Source organism: Physcomitrium patens, chromosome 8 (assembly GCF_059467195.1).
Source record: "Physcomitrium patens ecotype Gransden chromosome 8, ASM5946719v1, whole genome shotgun sequence".
Taxonomy (NCBI): domain Eukaryota; kingdom Viridiplantae; phylum Streptophyta; class Bryopsida; order Funariales; family Funariaceae; genus Physcomitrium; species Physcomitrium patens.
Window position 1 is genome coordinate 3,942,113 of NC_143417.1, and position 18,687 is coordinate 3,960,799.

The 18,687-nt window shown below is 40.5% G+C and overlaps 2 protein-coding genes and 1 long non-coding RNA gene across 15 annotated transcripts; 2 read left to right on the plus strand and 1 right to left on the minus strand.

The window, feature by feature from the left end:
- The first annotated feature begins 588 nt into the window (after window positions 1-588).
- LOC112285935 (uncharacterized) lies at window positions 589-8,813 on the plus strand. Of its 4 annotated transcripts, XM_090252364.1 has the most exons (18): window positions 589-614; window positions 1,277-1,327; window positions 1,451-1,511; window positions 2,676-2,962; window positions 3,228-3,325; window positions 3,645-3,745; window positions 3,869-3,947; window positions 4,263-4,323; window positions 4,640-4,686; window positions 5,449-5,541; window positions 5,893-5,983; window positions 6,376-6,430; window positions 6,702-6,818; window positions 7,259-7,406; window positions 7,558-7,650; window positions 7,954-8,022; window positions 8,193-8,235; window positions 8,459-8,813. In XM_090252364.1, the coding sequence occupies exons 4-18, from the start codon at window positions 2,878-2,880 to the stop codon at window positions 8,557-8,559; spliced, it is 1,281 nt and encodes a 426-aa protein (XP_090108490.1). In that variant the 5' UTR covers window positions 589-614; window positions 1,277-1,327; window positions 1,451-1,511; window positions 2,676-2,877; the 3' UTR covers window positions 8,560-8,813. The 4 variants fall into 4 exon arrangements, with proteins under 4 accessions (XP_090108490.1, XP_073391843.1, XP_024383110.1 ...); XM_073535742.2 differs by lacking the exon at window positions 589-614 and having other exon boundaries at window positions 1,267-1,327; XM_024527342.3 differs by lacking the exons at window positions 589-614; window positions 1,277-1,327; window positions 1,451-1,511 and adding an exon at window positions 1,646-1,945.
- A 625-nt stretch (window positions 8,814-9,438) lies between these two features.
- On the plus strand, window positions 9,439-17,037 carry LOC112285933 (endoplasmin homolog). 9 transcript variants are annotated; one of them, XM_024527332.3, is made up of 18 exons: window positions 9,439-9,603; window positions 9,848-9,967; window positions 10,215-10,341; window positions 10,581-10,731; window positions 11,071-11,151; window positions 11,286-11,397; window positions 11,555-11,681; window positions 11,965-12,103; window positions 12,248-12,422; window positions 12,595-12,734; window positions 13,035-13,247; window positions 13,358-13,520; window positions 13,751-13,901; window positions 14,217-14,367; window positions 14,863-15,072; window positions 15,533-15,736; window positions 15,845-16,078; window positions 16,408-17,037. In XM_024527332.3, the coding sequence occupies exons 1-18, from the start codon at window positions 9,444-9,446 to the stop codon at window positions 16,615-16,617; spliced, it is 2,868 nt and encodes a 955-aa protein (XP_024383100.2). In that variant the 5' UTR covers window positions 9,439-9,443; the 3' UTR covers window positions 16,618-17,037. The 9 variants fall into 9 exon arrangements, 8 of the variants coding, with proteins under 8 accessions (XP_024383100.2, XP_024383101.2, XP_024383102.2 ...); XM_024527333.3 differs by having other exon boundaries at window positions 12,598-12,734; XM_024527334.3 differs by having other exon boundaries at window positions 12,601-12,734.
- LOC149988432 (uncharacterized) lies at window positions 11,629-18,657 on the minus strand. 2 transcript variants are annotated; one of them, XR_016504417.1, is made up of 8 exons: window positions 18,292-18,657; window positions 17,206-17,444; window positions 16,391-17,092; window positions 16,196-16,265; window positions 15,024-15,731; window positions 14,787-14,883; window positions 12,458-14,635; window positions 11,629-12,292 (listed from the first exon to the last, which is right to left on the minus strand). It is a non-coding gene; the product is annotated as an uncharacterized LOC149988432 (long non-coding RNA). The 2 variants fall into 2 exon arrangements; XR_016504416.1 differs by lacking the exons at window positions 11,629-12,292; window positions 17,206-17,444; window positions 18,292-18,657 and adding an exon at window positions 15,860-16,051 and having other exon boundaries at window positions 12,629-14,635; window positions 14,787-15,731; window positions 16,888-17,027.
- Window positions 18,658-18,687: the final 30 nt, after the last annotated feature.

The window sequence follows — 18,687 nt, forward strand, 5'->3', positions numbered from 1 at the left end:
TAGAATAGCAACCGGGATTCTGGATGCTTCCGAGAGCAAGAGGATTGGCCCCTGGGCCGAAGAAGTACGTGGCCCTAGTGACCTGTCAGAGCGGGCAGTCAGAACGGGCCGGCGGTCAGAGAGGGCAGTCAGAATGGGCAGTGATGACATCTGTTTGGCTGTGGCCTATGCGAATCTTCCCTTTTTCACACTGGCACAGCTAACAGATGAATGTGGGCTGCCAATAATGCGCTCATTCTCAGTCCACATCCTCAGCGTGGATCTAGTTTTGATTATTTGCTGCTGCTGTTGTTAAAAATGAAAATAAAAATGAAAAGGGAAAACATAACACATTAGCTATATTATTCCTCGATTGAGACAGGAAATGTTCTATCATGGCCACACACACCTGCATTGAAGAGAAAACACCTGCTGTATCATTTCTTTGTTTGCCTTTTTACTTTTTATTTTCCCTCTCTTTTTTATTTTTTTGAAAATCTATCTCTTTCGAAGAGAGAAATGATGCGCGGAAAGTTGAATGGCCTAGTTGCGCTAAATCTAACATCATCACAGAGCGTGCTTTCAAAGGGTTGGGTAACACATCTGATTCCCGCTTTTCGCAGGACGAGCTAAAGGTCTGTGCCTACAGACCAATGATTGTGTGTGTTGACATTGTCATGAGGTGCGGATGTTTCTCAGATTCTTGCACAGGGTGTTGATATGTGTATTTTTGTGATTTCTTTTGTTTTTGTTCGAGTGGTTGAGCCAAAGGGAGATCTAACGGTATCTTCCAATGCTTGTCCAATTTTTTTGTGCGCGTTTGGAAACAATACATTCAGCGTTAAGAGAGAGCAATGACATGTGATGACATTCTCCCCGTGCTTAGAAGTTGTTACAAGCCTGTCATGGATAATGTTAGAGCAATCGCAATTCCAATTTTACGGATTCGTATCTTTTAAAGGTCCTTAAATATGTTTTGAATTTGATTAATGTAGTCGTGTGAATCGACTTTTCAAGCATTCATTTTCTTTTGTGGCGTCTGTATTCTTTCATTCTACTGAATCCTCAACAACAAATCAATCTACATGTATACATACATACACGCATGCGTGTGTATGTTTTCGTCCAGGTCGTCGTGTTAGATTTCGAGGAGATCTGTAATGAGTTCTGGCACGACGTCCACAGAGATGGCCTTCTGAGGAGTCAAGCCGTAGCCTTAAATGTCTGTCGTTGGTCCATCACGAAAGCTAGCTCTCACCAAGCTAACTTTATCCTTGTTTGACCTCGCGTCGCACAGAGGAGGGGATCGCCGAGAGGGATATTCCCACCCTCACTACAAGGCTGGACGGTAATGACCGCAATCCTCTTTTAAGCTCATATGACAGAATATGAAAGAACGTGGCGGAGGAAAGAGTTCTTCCCGGAAGCTGCTGGCTCTCGCCCTAACTAGCTCTACGTGCAATTTTTCCAGGACAAATAATAAAAAGACTTAACGCTCTGTAATCAAGACCGACGAAGATCTTCACACTCTGGTAAGTTTTGGTATAACAGTGTAAGTCTATGCCCGAGTAAGAATTGTTGAATGTAAGTTGTTGGCGGATGTGACACCGATAGGAAAAGCTTGAAGCTGTGAGGCCGTGGTTTGAGAGGTCAAATGTGCACGAGGGTTATTGCTCTGGGACAGGGATTACGTCGCTGGTGCTTCAGATTTCGCTGCGCTGAGACCTCCGGAATCGAGCGCAGGTGAGTTCTCGAGGTGTTCTTGAGCTGTTGTCATGGGAGGGTCTGTGATACCGGTTTGCGAATCTCGTCGCCCCCGCCTCGTTTGTGGTGTGCATTGTTGATGGAAGTGCCTGAAAAGCTCGCTTCGTGGCTTCATGTAGATTTGATTGGTGAACACTGACTGTGATGCGCCTCTGTGACGTGACAGAGATCTTAGTGCTCGACGTTTGTTTTCTCCGCATAGGTACATTTGAAAAAAATGAATCGATTCTGTAATACTTGTGTGGCGCTAGTGTTGTATTTCTTGAACTCGGTGTGTAGCAAAGTAGCCAGGATTTGGAATGGGAATGAAACGATCTGTGCAAAATTGCTGCCGTTGAAATTTTGCGATTTATTCGATGGACGAGTGTGAGTCGTGGTGGATCAAGGCAGTTGGTCATGTCTACCTCAGCTGAAGTGAGGGAGGGGGAGCGAGAGAGAGAGAGAGAGAGAGAGAGGTTACGCTATGTGGCTAGTTAAAAGTCTGATATGTTTTGTGCGGCCAATGGATCTGATTAGAGCTCGAAAGGACAGTGCTCAAACAGTTTCGTTTTCAGTTCGATATATTCCTTCAACTGTATCAAACCTTCGCGACTTAGCGCCGAGATGCAGAGAAAGCAATTACAGGAAGTCAGTTTCGTCGACCTATAATGTATTTATGAAAACATGTCACGAAATTGACTTCTAAGTGTACGAATTCCTTATCATTGACATTACTGAAAGAAGCGCTGTACCTCAACTCTCATATTCCAGCTTTCTTCAGAGTTGTTGAATGCACATTTCGATCGCCGGGAAAGTTGCGCTGAGTTTATTAATTTGTGGAGTTCGAATCATGTGGGAGTAACCAGCATAGATGGGCTTGTCTCAGTCGAAGCTCTCACATCTGGATTTTAGTGCAATGATTGAAAAGTGGATTGCATTGGCGCATTTTGCAGTATAGGGGTGAGTATTGGAATTTGTATGTCAAAGAAAAGCAATATTCTTTCCTTTTCATGAGAGCAAGAACAGTGCGGCAAGGAGGTAGGCTCCAGCGATTATCTACCACAAGGAGCACTGTGCTCAACCTCGTCTCTCTCCAAACGTCAGTGCGAGGTCTTCATTGACCCTTTTATTTGTCTCGAACGGAAGCTGTGGAAAATGGGGCTCACCAATGACGTACCGAGCACTGTCAGTTCTCAGAAGAAGACCGTGGCCGTCATTATGATGGGGGGGCCTACTAAAGGTTTGTTTTCGAACTAGAATCAAAGACACTCTTGGGTCTGGATCCTCAATCCGGGCTAAACTTTGCACTAGCTTCTTTCAATAGACGGATTCTTTGGTTATGGGATCGATCCTGTTGTCGATAAATGAACATTTCAACAGCAAAGCAATATCTCTATTTAGAGGAGGAGTCTGTCGAATTCCAGATGTGCTTGTGCAGCTGAAATGCTTCAACAATCTTCATTTTTTAGTTTTTTAATTTTGTGTTTTTGGCGGTAATCATGTAGGTACTCGCTTCCGGCCACTTTCTTTTAACTTGGCTAAGCCTTTGTTTCCCTTGGCGGGCCAGCCAATGGTTCATCATCCAATCCTTGCGTGCAAAAAGGTATGCGCTTGAATTATTAATTGCTAAGTGGTTGTGTTGAAGCAAGTAGACATGTGTAGCGATTCTCTCTGTCGTGTATCATGATTTGACGAGGCCCATATAACTGGGCAAGTACAATGACTGAGGCTGCATTCTCTAATGTTTATTTATTTATTTATTTATTTATTTATTTTCTTTATACGTGTTATGCATGTAAGTATTTAAGCCGAACCTTTAAGGAAACTGCTAGTAATTTAGGACAGTAATGGATTTTTGTGAAATATGTGCTCTAAGATTTAGATGTTGGTGGGTGCTTTAATGTAGGTTTTGTATGTTGCAGATACCTGATTTGGCGCAGGTGTATCTTATTGGATTTTATGAGGAAAAAGAATTTTCGCTCTACATCTCTGCGCTTTCAAACGATCTTAAGGTCCCTGTGAGGTGAATTTGTACATCAATGTGGAGCAGTAGTGCTCTTTGATAGGTCATTAGCTTGTATTTTATCTTGTGCTATAGTGATTCGTTTGCCCATAGTAGCAACTTAGTGCGTGAGGGTGGCTACAGGTACTTGCGTGAGGACAAACCTCACGGATCTGCTGGTGGCCTATATAATTTTCAGGATCTACTGATGGAAGATGACCCTGTAAGCCTTAAATTGCTCCACCTCTTCGTGAACCTACTGTGCATCATTCAATGATTTTTTGCGGAAGTTCTTATGAATGTAATGTTATTCAAATGTGATGCACTTTTTGTTAATTTCATTTTTGTAAACTGATGTATTAATAGGATCCCATGCTTGATACCGATTTCCTCAAGCAACTCTGCTGCCGCGCTGTTCACAACGTTGTTGAAAGCTTACTTCTTGAAAATTTGTAACACGCTTTAAGTTCATTGCCTGACCTGAACGTAGTTGTGGGAAGTTTTTATTGACATGTTCTCACGACTATGCCCTGTGCAGACCGACATTGTTGTATTGAACTGCGATGTATGCTGCAGCTTTCCTTTGACTGCAATGCTCGGTAAGTTTGCTGCTTGCACATCTATCCATGATTTCGATCATATTTTTTAGATGTTTTCAACCTGATGTGCTTAAAAAATTGCAATGCTTATGAGTAAGAGTGAAGATACTTATCTTGTATAACTAAAACTGCCATCCTATCCGTGGGCTGTGAGTAAATTTTGTAGACACATGTCTCTTACTTGAGTCGGGGCTGTCTTCTGTTAAAGTTCTAGCTACTCTCTAGATAACATGTGAGGAATCGCTCTTTTTGAAGTTCGATGATGTCTCTTACGTGGTATAATAGTTGTTTGTCCATTGACGTGGCCTTTTCGCAGAGGCTCACAGAAAGCATGGGGGGATAGGCACACTTTTAGTCAAGAAGGTATCTTTCGTTCTCTTCATAAGCATGTTCAGACTTTTGTACAGTTCTTTTAACTCCGTTCAAAAAATCTATCACCTAAACTGCGAAAAAATGAACAAGGACAGAAGTCATCTTGAAAGAAAGTGGTTTAAAGTTAGTTATCATACCAAGATTAAAAAATTACCCGTGTAACTAAGTTTGAATTTTTTAAGGATAAGCATTAAGCAATCGTAAGCACAATTATAGGTCCACACAAATGTAAATTGCCCTTTTATAGATGCAACCACATCTTCGTAGTGCTGCCAATCCGAATGACATTCAACATTATCTACTTCCAATGAATCATTCAGATCAGGTATATCGTTGTTGACATGTAAGTTGGCTTTGCACTTCTTAATGCTTAGGTCTAGAGAATGTAGTATTGTAACTTTTGACGAATCGCAGACGCTAGCGCTTGAAATATGGATGGGAGGTAATGAAGAATTTCTACTGCGTAGAATTTAGCTTCGCGATTGTCAAATATCAGACACAGTTCAATTAAGCAGTTGCTGTTTCGGACCTTAATACCTGAGATCATCCTTGCTGTTTGGTTTTAACTCCCTTCGTGTGTATTTGCCTTTTTGTTTTTTTTGTTTTTCTTTTTTTTTCTTTTTTTTTTGACGCAGCAGGGGTAAACCCTGTGCAAGTTTCAGTCAGGCATAGTTGTATTTTCTTGTTTTAGTCGTAGTGAATTCAAAATATGTTAGATATATGGAGTACACTGAAGAAGTATGTATATTGCAGGTGTCTAAAGAAGTCGCAAGCGAATTTGGTGAGTTGGTGGCGGATACCAAAACAGGCGAGCTACTTCATTATGCAGAGAAACCGGAGACTTTCGTAAGCTTCTTAATTTACAGAACTTGGAATTTATTTCCAGCTTTCACTTTTTAGAAGTTTGAGAATCTAAAATATGTTAAAACACTGTTTTGACAGATCTCCATCAAAAGCCTGCTTTTTCTTCTTCTTCTCCGCGTCCTCTTCTCTCTCCTCTGTTTAGAAAGTAAAAAATAAACTTGTTCTAAAGTTCTATTCTCATATCGAACTATTGCAACTTAAATGTTTGTTTAATCAACCGAATAGTGATTGACATACCTGGACCCTAACAATTTTCTGTAGGATAGATGAGAAGCCAGTAAGGAGGCTTGTTAAATATCGCATGTTTTCCTTGACATTATGGTATTTCTGCAGGTGAGTGATTTCATCAATTGTGGAGTTTATGTATTCACACCAGAAATTTTTAATGCCATCAAAAATGTTTCATCAAGCAAGCATGAAATCTGTGAGCCTTTTAGTTCCCTCTACTGTTTCAAATTTTGCGCCACTTTCTCATGCACTTGTATCCTTTTTATTGCTATGCAATCTGTTTTGGTATAACAATGATGTAGTTTTTAACATTGATGGTATTCCACAAGGAGTAGTCAGCATTTTGTATACATGTATTACCGCGTGTTGCAGCCAAAGCTTCTAATGGACGCTGTGACGGAACTTAAGAACTTTTTTTCTTCATCTTAGCCGTGGTCTAGACACTTAAGAAAGCATGGTGTATAAGAGTTTCTCGTTAAATGTATTGTCCATAGTGCAATAATGTTTCTATCATGCAAAACCTTTTATCTATCTATCTATTCATGGATTCTTCTTAATCCAAGTCTAATACCGCAATTATACTTGCAGCAAGTCTTCGTCGCATGTCAAGCTTCGAAGCCCTCCACACTGCAACTAATAGCAGGTTTGTTTTTGGTGTCTTTGTGTCATCGTGTCATCGGCTGAGAATGTGCTCTCACAGCTGCTACGAAATGAATTGAAAGTTTTTCTTGGATTGTGCATACTCTGTTTGGCACAGATTTATTTGTTTATTGTCTATTCCTTATGAGATATATTGTCGATGAGGGTTCTCTCACAAACCGTGATGAAGATACTCTTAAAGACTCTAACAACATTAATAAGGATTCCTGTTCTTAAAGAGTGCTTTTTGACATCTAATCGTGGAAGTGTTTCAGAGCTATGCAAGCTGATTTTGTGAGGCTTGATCAAGATATCCTCACCCCTCTAGCTGGCAAAAAGAAGCTCTATACCTTCGAAACTAATGATTTCTGGGAGCAGATTAAAACACCAGGGTGAGTAGTGAATTCTGTAGTATTGTCCAAATCATTTTTCACCCGGAAGCTTTTAAAACTCAATTGTGCTCTTCATAGATCATATGTGTCACGGTTTATGTGATGATTGGAAGTTTTTGGTTGTCTGTGTGCTGAAGACCCCGCAGGCAATTCTATTTTTGTTAACCATATTTTGAACTAGTTATGAACCTTAATTGGAATCCCCTCTATTCATGTTGGGCTTGGTAGTTGGGCTTTTCGATACCCAAATCCATGGTTCTTCAGCGCATCAATTGTTGCCATGCTGTGCATTGTGTCGTATCGGACAGTACCTTTTGTCTGGTTATTTCTGCTTTTAATTTAAGATTTATTGTTTTTGTTAATCTGTTATTTTATCTTATTTGTTTGTTTTGAGAACATTATGAATCTTAATATCTGATGAGGGAACAACTACATTGCAGAATGTCTCTCCGGTGCTCGTCGCTGTACTTAGCACAATATAGGGTGACGATGCCCGAGCTTTTGGCTAGTGGAGATGGTAATAGATCGCCTACAATAATAGGAGACGTCTTCATCCATAGATCTGCCAAAGTTCATCCAACTGCCAAGGTATGTTTAACGTGCCACTATTCTATTAACAGATGCTTTTTCTGAACCTACTTTTATGCCAGCAGGTTTAACTGAAGCTCTTTTTACTTTTATTTGTCTACTGGCATCTTGTTAACTAGATTATGGGATTGTATTGGTGGTGGGGATGCAGCTAGGACCTAATGTCTCTGTATCAGCCAATGCCCGTGTTGGCCCTGGTGCTCGGCTCATAGGGTGTATCATTCTTGATGATGTTGAAATCAAGGTTCGTATTTTTTTTTTTTGTTTGTAAGCTTATATGGAAATACTCGTCTTTGTACTGCAGTTAAATTAAATATTTGAAACATGCCTGGAATTCTTTCTGGGGGGCGATTTTGACGGGTTCTGTCTTTGAGAAAATCAACAAATATGTACATTTCCTTGATTGTTAGTCACTCGAGTATCTAGTTCCCTTCGCGTTATGTTCATTTATAGACTCGCATAGGTTCTCGGGCATAATGCACGTGCATGTCATCTTGGCTTTACGTACCACTCAGCATTACGATCTGATTGGAAGAAAATCTTGCAGGAAAATGCTGTAGTGATGCACTCTATAGTTGGCTGGAAGTCTACATTGGGCAAATGGGCTCGAGTTCAGGCAAGATTTATCCTATTTTGATACCTGTTTCAAGTAAAATCTGGTTCTTAAATTTTAATCTTGCGACCGATAAGGTACTCGAAGTATCGTTACGAGTTGTGATCTGCTCAGCAAGGATGCAAATCTTTCAAATTGAACTAACTTTTAGAATTGTACGATTTTGTATGCAGGGAGGAGGCGATTACAATGCCAAGTTGGGCATCACCATTCTTGGTCTGTTTTGCATATCCATTCATAATTCCTTTTTGTTTACTAATTTTCGTTTGTGTGACTTTTCACTTTATTCAGGATCAGCCAGGGCTTTTAGGATACAATACGTATAGAACCTCGTTGCAGTACAAGGATGACAATTTTTTGTCCCAGTCTTAAGTTGCTAATCGTCTGAATTATCTCTGTAACGTGTTTCTGACTCAAATACATTTTGTATTAATTGCAGGAGAAGACGTGGCCGTTGAGGATGAGGTTGTTGTTGTTAATTGCATTGTCCTACCTCACAAGACCCTCAACATTAGCGTCCAAGATGAGATCATCTTGTAAATGCTGATGAGATTTATGTCGAGACTTGATAGCGTGATGTGTATCACACATTAATAGCGAGTTTCTTATGTGGTTCTTTTGGTCTTGGTAGGCTGTCTGTTTAGTTGGCTATTTTAGAGGAGGCTGGACCACGGGTTAGGCTGCGGTGGCGGGAAGTTTTATAAGCAGAGAAGTTTCTGATTACTGAAGACTGAGATAGAAATAAATATGTTGTGAGTAGGATATTTCATTAAAGAATCAGTTATTGTATCGCATGTGAGGCCCTAAAGAAGGCTATTGTGCACCGTGTACTTATTGGCTAGTTTTTCGTTTCCGTTATAATGTCTGGATCTGATGCTCCGCACATCTTTTTGTAACCAGTGAGATTCTCTGGTTTTTCATTCATGTAACTCCGGCGTTGGGTAGGGTTTAGTATTCTGCTTTGGATAGACTTGTAAGGAAGAGCGAGCAGAGACTTATACCATCTCGAGGCTTCTTGTGTACAGTGCAGCTTCGATTGTGGGATCATTTGCGTTAGTGTCGAGAGGATTGTTTGATCATCATGCGACTGAGAAACTTCAACATGTCAACCTGCTTGGATAGAGAATGCCTTAGATAACTTATAAGGCTTTTGGTGGGATAGGATGACTGTTACTGTTACTCGTTGATATTGTTGCCTGTACCTTGCTCAGGACTTGCTCAGGCCAATTCCACCATGTTGCCCCCTGCGGATGGTTCTCTTGCATGAAGTTCATGTAACCGTCACAGCATTTTAGACAGGCTTGCATGACTTTGTGCTAAGCGACCATCAGGTACCTAGTTCTGAGTTGATGCTGTTGGTAATATGACCATCCACTGGTCGCAGCCTCGTGCTTCATTACGAAAACTCTAACGGCCTAAAAGTTATGAATTATATAAGTTTTACTTTTACTCTGCGAAAGAGTCTAATTATGATAACTTGGGTACTCTTTGACCAGATTCACTATAAACTGACGGTTCTTGGAAATCTGTACGAGAGCATTTGTGCTCACCGTGGAGCGATGGACATCACCTACGATATCCACGGTGGACGCTCAAACTTCTTCCGAACTTGAAAGCGTGTGAAATTTGCAACAATCGAACCAGAATTCAAATCTTGTGTCATTAGTGTCTTCTGAGCTCGACATATATTGATGGATTTGATTAAGGCTCCTGCAATAACAGCCTCTGTGCTCACAATTCTGATTCTTGCGCTTCAGAACTTCTTGATAGGGCCCCAATTTTCCTTTAAAGATATCCATTCACATGCAACTACAACTTGATTGCACAGGGAATACCAGATTGGCTTCGGCAGGAATTAAGCTTCGTTGTAAGCTGGTAAAGGTAGTCATGACTCGATTTGCAGCTGTTACAGCATTATGCGCATTGCTCACTATAACCAGCATTCAAGGTATTTCCGACTGTTGTCTTCCGTATTTCTTTAATAACTGTATGCAATAACATGCTATCGTCATATTTGATAGTTTCCTAGCAGATCAGTGCCCTCTGTCAGAAACACTTCATCGTGAAGTGTTTACATGAGAGCATGTAGAGAAGTTTTTGAGGTTTGACTGTGTTTACAAAGCTCTTTGCAAAGTCTGCACATATCATTTCACCTTCATCTTTTCTTCACAAATGGTGCTCTAATGTGGAGTCAGATCCTCATGCTGGAGTGGCTGCACAAGATGGTGTAGTTGTAGAGCCTGTGAGTGCGTTTGCAAAGGTTGAAAACAGAATTGGAGCCGTTCCTCTTGGATCGACGACTGATGCGGAACTTGTCGCAAGGTTTCTCTTCCCTCATTGTCTTCAATTAATGTTTCAGTCTCCTTCTCCCGACCAACTCACTTGATAAATTTGTCCCGCTGTGGTGTTCATCTGGAACACAATCATTTGTTCCACCCGATGTTTCCCATCGCTTTGTGGAAGATTGATGTCATGGCCATACGAGTCACTGATGGTAGTTTTAATGGGTGTAAAAGTGCATCATCAGTTCTTAGCCATAACACTGGCACGATGCATTGCAGAGAACGAGATACGTTGGCGCCGAAAGAGAGGAGGAATGGAGAAAGTTTTGAATTCCAGGCAGAGGTTTCAAGGCTGATGGATATCATCATCAACTCCCTGTACAGCAACAAGGATATTTTTCTGAGGGAACTGGTGTCCAATGCCTCTGATGTAAGATATCTCGCCTTCATAATTGTTCTTCTAAGGTTTCTAAGAATCAGGAGTCACTCCCAGTGGTTGTCGGATTTCGGTTGTATTAATTTCTCTACTCACACAACAAATTTGGAATGATTTTGTAATTCGACCTTGGATAAAAACGTTGGAATGTGTTGTGTACTACAAACCATTGTGTGGTTCAATTCCGGAATATATTGTTATATTAGCTCTTAAACAAGCTTCGAGCAGCATGGAGGAGTCCTGAATATAATTTCGGTGCCGTTCGTCACTCCATTGTGAAGTTGCATTATTAGTTCTATGCCAGTGGCTTGATTTGAAATGTTTTGGTGGCAGGCGCTGGATAAGATCCGGTTTTTGTCTCTCATGGACAAAACTCTGCTCAGCGATGGAAAGGACGCTGAGCTTGATATACATGTAAGCGTTTGTTCGATGGGAGTCTTTCGACAAATTAAATGTATGTAACATAATTTATCTGATAACTCTGATTTATTTACGTTCCCACTTCTGGACAATCACGTAATTGCCGATCGACAATATGAAACGAACAGATAAAGGTGGACAAAAAGGAAAATGTACTGTCAATAAGAGACAACGGTGTTGGAATGACCAAGGAAGACCTTATCAAAAACCTCGGCACTGTAGCTAAGTCTGGCACATCATGTAAAGAACATTGATTCCTGTCTCATCCTATAACATTAGACTTACATCCTAATATAGATTTTAAATCATGAAGAATAGAAGCATGGACATGTTGATTGAATCATACTGCTGTAGATGAGTTAAATTGTTCAAGTGTAGAAATTTTGTGCAATTGCAGCTTTTTTGGATCAGATACAAAGTGGAGGGGACCTGAACCTAATTGGTCAATTCGGGGTTGGATTTTACTCCGTGTATTTGATCGCTGACTATGTCGAGGTCATTAGCAAACAGGATGATGACAAACAGTGCGTAATTTACTATGAAATAGGCTGACCTTATGATTAAAAATGAAATATTTTAATTGGTTATGGGCACTTATGTTTTCTGATATGAACTCCTGGGCACTAGAGCCGCGTCCTCTAGAGGTTCAGCTTGTAGATCTTGCAGTTGCAACTATTCATGCACAATGTTTCCTTCAACTTTCTGGTGGTGATGAAGTCATAGGTAACATTTTCGTTAGTCATGCCTTTGTTCTGATTCGTATTGTTGGGACTAATTTCATTTAACTTATGCTACGCAACTGTTTAGGTATATTTGGGAATCCAGTGCCGATGGAAGTTTTTCAATTTCAGAAGATACAGAAAATGAACCTTTGGGCAGAGGAACTGACATACGAATACATCTAAAGGAGAATGCTGCAGAATACGCAGCAGAAGGGAAATTACGAGTACTTATGTTCCAGAACTTGGTTTACCAGGACCACAAGCAGACCTTGTTAAAGCTTTCAAATATTGATACCGGTCGCTGTTTGACCTTATTGGCTGACGTTTGTTCCCGCACATCACTGATCCTTGCGGGGTGTGTTTTGCAGGAGTTGGTGCAAAAATACTGTCAATTCATAAATTTCCCGATATACCTGTGGGTAGGTAAAGAGATTGAGGATCCAGTCGAAGAAGACAAGGACACTGCTATTGGGAAAGGAACTTCTGCTGAGAACCTCGAAGATAAAAAAGAAGAAACTGAAGATGAACCTGATAGAGAAGAGGGTGGGGAATCACCGCTCCGTTGTGCAGAAACTTACCCTCAAGCTAGTGTCGCAAATTATCACATTGGGATAGCTTAAGGCTGCACGTGCTCGAATGCAATGCGCATTTTGAAGTTGCAAATGAATATTTTATTGGAATTTTATTTATGTTTGATTTTTCTCTCATTTCTTAGCAGCAGAACCTAAAACAAAACCGGTGAAGCGAACTGAGTGGAATTGGGAATATTTGAACAATATGAAGGCCATTTGGCTGAGAAATCCTAAGGACATCACCCCTGAGGAGTATAACAGCTTCTATCATTCCTTGACAAAGGTTTGTGATTGAACTAGTCATTTAATATTTGCCATTGAATAAATATGCCTCTTGTTTCCTAATGCAATGATGCCAATTGTGCAGGTTAGCATAGTTCCTGTTTCCTATCCTGCTTGTATGCGACATTTGAAACAGTCCAGCAAGTTTAGCGCAGAAGGAAAACACGTATTACCTAGAAATAACGCTAGTATGGGGGTCTAACATGGATTCGTGAAGAAATTCATTACCATCTGTTCATGCTGTCAATGAAGATAAATCTTCTGGTTGCATAGTAAATGTGGGATTTGTACCGATGTATAGGATTTCAGCGAAGATGATCCTCTAGCTTGGACGCATTTCAACGCGGAAGGAGATGTCGAGTTTAAAGCTGTCCTCTTCATTCCATCAAAAGCTTCTCAAGAATTGTTCGATGATTACTATACCAACACACCACAGCTAAAGCTATATATTCGGAGGATCTTCACATCAGATGGAATTGATGAACTTCTCCCTAAGTATCTAGCTTTCTTGAAGGTGTGCTTTTCAATGTCACTTCGTAGAGTGCTTGGTCAAAATTGACCAGGAAGAGTCACTTTGAGTGTGGTTCTGGACCAAGGAACACATCTCATGTTGCTTGTTGACAGGGTATTGTTGACTCAGATACCTTGCCGATAAATGTCTCCCGAGAAATGCTGCAGCAACTCAGCAGTCTCAAGACCTTGAAGAAGAAAGTCGTCAGGAAAGCATTGGATATGATTAAACGCATCATGGATGATGATCCTGATGAGATTATTTCAGAGGACGAAGGTCTGGTTTCGACTCTCTCGTCCTGTCGTCTAATAAAACTTTCAAGTGCGAACACTGCACGACGTGTTAAGATTTCAATTGTAAAAGAAAATTGAGTATTTATAGGTAGAAGGTTTTGCGCTCTCTCTTTCTCTCGCTGACATGCACACACACAAACACACAGATGCAAATAAAGTACACCCGCCGTGATGCTTGAAACGAAAATAATTCATCTTCTTTTCTTGCCATAGATGGATTAGAGGACAACGAAGAAGAACAAACCAATGAGAAAAAGGGCAAGTATGCTGTGTTCTGGAAGGAGTACGGAAATTTTATCAAGATGGGTGTTCTTGACGACAGTGCAAATAGAAAACGCTTAGCCAAGCTTATCCGTTTTCAAAGGTATCGCTCCTGCTTGATTACTTGATTTTCTTGATATGAATACTTCTAGATCCTCCTTGATCCTTTTAAAGTAAATGAGTTTTTGCATATGATGACCAGCATTCCAAGGCGTCGTATATCCTTTTGGAATTACTAGGCTGGTTTGGAACTTTTTGACCAATTACATAGAGCTATTTCAGTGGGTACCTGAATAGGCTCTTTCCTTTAACTAATGGTAATACGATCTTTCTAGTGCTTCTCGTCATATTTTCTCTTCCATAACCATTTACAGTTTTACAACAATACCATAAAATTCTTGTTCTCACCATTGTGCAGCTCGAAATCTGGCGAAAAGTTGGCGTCGTTTGATCAGTATGTTGCTCGCATGAAGCCTGATCAATCACACATCTATTTCATGACTGGGCAGGATAAAAATCAATTGAAAAACTCTCCGTTGCTGGAAAAGCTTCTAAAGAATGAATATGAGGTAAGGTTTAACATGACTTATGGTCTTTGTCACCACTCAATTTTTCGAGACTTCAAATTGAAGTCCATTTTCGCAAGGTTTGTCAGTGAGCAAGCACCCAAAGGTTTCAAATTCCTTTCGAACATGTGATGTTAACATGTTAGTTTCGTATAAACTTCAATCTCATGCTCACATTCACCGTCACATGGCATCGAAGCATAAATTTGACAATTGGCAGACAACTAGGTGATTGAGGTTGCTTGTAGGTATTTGTTAGCTTCAACAGTATCTGCAATTGTTTTCACGTCACAGCGTTTAGAGGTATTAAACTATTTTAACAAATCAAAGTTAAGATTTAGAGAAATCTAGTTTTAAGAATTCTACCTGAGGAGATCAGCATTGTAAATTTTGGTAATCGAGTTGCGGGAGTTACAGCTTACCTTTCTTTGTAGCACTAGTCCTTGCGTGATTACATTCGATGAACACATTTTGACCATATCTCCCTTTAGTATGCAGGTTATTTACTTCGTAGATCCTCTTGATGAGTATGTGATGCAACATCTCACGGAGTATGAGGATAAAGTTTTCCAAGATGCGTCCAAAGACAGCTTGAAAATCCTTGGCAAAGAGGGTAAAGTCAAAATGAAAAAGGCCGCAAAGATGTACAAGAAGCTCACCAGATGGTGGAAAGATTTGCTGGCTGGCGAAAGCATTGGTTTCGTTAAGGTTATAATCCCATATCACAATCATTTACGATTGATCCAGGGTACAGTAGTGCGAGGAGGTTACGTTGTTGCAGTTCCATATACTATTCAATTGAGAGGATGCCATCTGGTAGTTTTGTGGAATTAATGTAAAAAGGCAGCACCTTTAACCTCAAGTAATGAGAACATTCTCAAAAGACCAGAGTTTCTGAACTTTTAGCTCTGCAATCAGATTATAGAGTCATGTTTTGCAGTGACTCCCATTCTATAAATTGTTGAACTGAGGCATGACCCCACCAATCTTATGTAGTTATGTGGGGCCATGCCTCAGTTCAACTTAGGCCATGTCGAAATTTGTGGAAAGCTGTAGTAGTCATTTGTCGAATTGCAGGTCAATGACTCATTTTCTGGCAATGGTGGGCTTCCTGTCATTGTTTACAACTTCAATCACATTGTAATGTGTATGTGATAACCATGTGCAGGTCAGTGCACGATTGGCAAATACACCTGCTGTGGTGGTTACCTCTAGGACAGGATGGTCATCTAACATGGAACGTGTTGTGCTGGCCCAAGCCCTTGTTGACCCCTCCAAGGTATCACAAATGAAGAGCAAGCGCATCCTTGAAATCAATCCCAGGCATCCCATCATTCGAATGCTCCTCCAAAAAGTTACTGAGGACCCTGCGGTATGTAAGTTCAATTAGACTTCAATTTCAAGCGCCACCTATCTTTGTGTACTATGACACATTGCGCACGTGGAGAAGAAAATTGAATGTTGTTGTTTGATGTTACAGGATGAGGTTGCTCACCGGGTTGCTGTGCTTATCTATGAAACTGCCTTGTTAGAAAGCGGGTTCACTTTGAATAATGCAAAGACCTTCGCTGAACAAATCCACTCTCTCATGAAGTTGGTTTTGGACGTAGACCCTAATGCTCAAGTCGAGGAAGAAGAGGATGAGGTGGATTTAAAAGATGATGACTCAGAGTTGAACAATTTTGAACTGGAGGGTACAGGAGAGAACGACAATGTAAGTTATATTTTTTCATAACAACGAAAGGTTCTAGGTGTTTAATGCTTTCATCAATCCATTGAATTGCTTGGTCTATTTTGCTGTTAGCAGTAAATCAGTGTTGGAGTGTATTACCTGTGAGAATATAATTTTCGATGTACAGTTGTTTTCAGTTAAATATTCCTGACGCATTAGAGATATGCTCCTGTATAGATCAGCATTTAATTGTAAAAAGAAAAAGTTTAGGGATGCGGGTTACATATGATAAAGGTCCTTCTCATGGCTTAGACTTGCTATATAATAAATTTAATTAATTTAGCAGCCGCTCACACTGTTTCACGTTGCAGGGAGCTGGAAATATTTCAGATCCAGAGCCTGTGAACATGTTGACTGAACACTTTGAAGACATAGAAACTAGAGTGGCCTCAGACTTTGGCAGAAATGCTCCCCCTAGCAATGACGTTGTTGGGGAAGATGATGTAAAGCGTCAGATTTTTAAGGAAGCATCACAAATCTTCAAGCCCGACAGTGAGCAGTCACTAAACGATGAATTGTAGAAGTTTTGGCTCCTAGCAAGCATAGCAGATTGCTTAGAAGGGCTATGATGAGAGTGTCATTTTTGGAAACCGAATAATCTAGCCAGGCTGATAGTGCATTACTCAGATCCATGGCCTTGCAGATTACTTTTAACCGTCAGACTCTGTTTTGCGACTCTAAATCGTCATCCTACTTTATCATTGCACAACGTGCATATATAGGTTCAACTCAGGAAGCCAGAAGACGCTCCCGCGATTGTGAAAATTTCAGAGTGAGATGAGGAACATTACTTCTGGCTACTTGTTAGCGTTATGCACTTGGTGTGGACCCCGCCCAATGTAGGAGGTCTACAGTGTAGCAGCTGCATGTCTACCCATACTTTGAATGAACTTTCCACCCTTGTCTTCCTCACCAGTCATAAAATCCTGTTAATTTCTTCACAGCGCTCTCTACCGTTGGTTATGTTCGATTCTTGAGCTTTTTGTCAAGTCTGGCCTGTTCAGAGCGACGCCAGTCAAATGCAACTTGATGTGAGCTTCCACGGAATCTGAAATGGTGCATCACCACGAATGGACTAAAACCCACTTCCACGGCGTTTGAAAACGCACCAGTCTGAGAGCACCAAGTGGAAGAGCTGCAGACGGACATGCGTTTCGAGCAGTTAGGGGAGTCACGAGCACCGTCCACTTGGCGATGCGCCATTCCCTGTCCTTTAGCATTATTGCCTCTGATGAGGGTACTATTTTTTATTTTTTTATTTTTTTATTTTTTTTAACTTTGTCTCTCCGAGCATCAAAGTATGGCTGCCTCCATCAATCCTGGCCTCGTGACTATAACATGAGGACCCCTGCGCAAGAGAAAATCATGTGAGCTGAATAAGTTATATTCTTTACTTTTTCTTTCTCTTGTCTGCTTTCTATTAGTTTTGGGTAACGTAAATGTTGACTATTTTACCTGTTATGTAGTGTATATGATCAATCTATTAACTCGTAGTGGACAAGAGAATCATTCAGTGCATTTAACACACCTAATGTAACGTTGTACAACATGAACACACGGTTTTGAATACAAGTTCTAAGCATGTTGAATATTTTCAACAATGATTTTGGAATTGAAGTTCATTCAGATCCGAAATACAATTAAAGAAGTGACGTTCGACATTAAATCATATAGTATTGCAATCCTAGTTGCCGAATGTTTTTTATAGAATTGTTACCATGTTGAAGGAAAAATTAAGAAAAAATGGATTCTGTGGTGTTCTGTCCAAAAGCACAATTTTATGGATTGCAATCATGACTTTTTTGAGGCAGTGGAGCATGCGAATACGTTGATTTACGTAGAAACATGTTCCAAGTATTGCATGCTCATGTTCATCACCGAAATTAATATTTAACCCCATTGCGGTTTATGTAAACCATTTCGACACTGCACAACTATTCAATGCACCCTTGTTGAGAAATTTTAAAACGATAACAATAATTTTAGAAATAAAAAACTTCAACCACAAAGCCTATGCTTCAAGTCCTCATCGTCAGCAAAACCAAAATTGCAAATCCACCCACAATTGGGATAAAATAAAGGGAAAAAGAAAAAAACAGAGAGAAGGCAAACGGAACACAATCTTATTCACAAGAACACACACTAGCTAAATTAGGATTTGTCAGAGATGCCGAAGAGACAGTCATCACACTAACCAGGAGGCGATGACGACCAAGGTCATTTATTCGGGTAGATCGATGGTTTCATCATGCTGCTACAAACACAAGGATTGAGGATTTTTACTAGTCATGTTTTATTTGCCTCTCTGGGGTACGTCTTCTTCCCTGAATAAGGATATCTCGAGCTGTGAATCTCACAGAACAAAGCATGGCATGCTGTGGCAAAATGGACCACAGCAGTCACAGAATGAACCCACAACCGATGGTTACAATTCAACGCAACAGGCATCGCACTAAGCGTCGAAAAGAAGGGGAAGACCGCTGCTGCATACACAAGCACGCATCGCGGATTTTTCCAAGCTTCAAAAACTGCGTGAGTCGCCGCAAAAAAAAAAAAAAACGACTCACTGCTTCAGCAGAATCGCTGCGAGA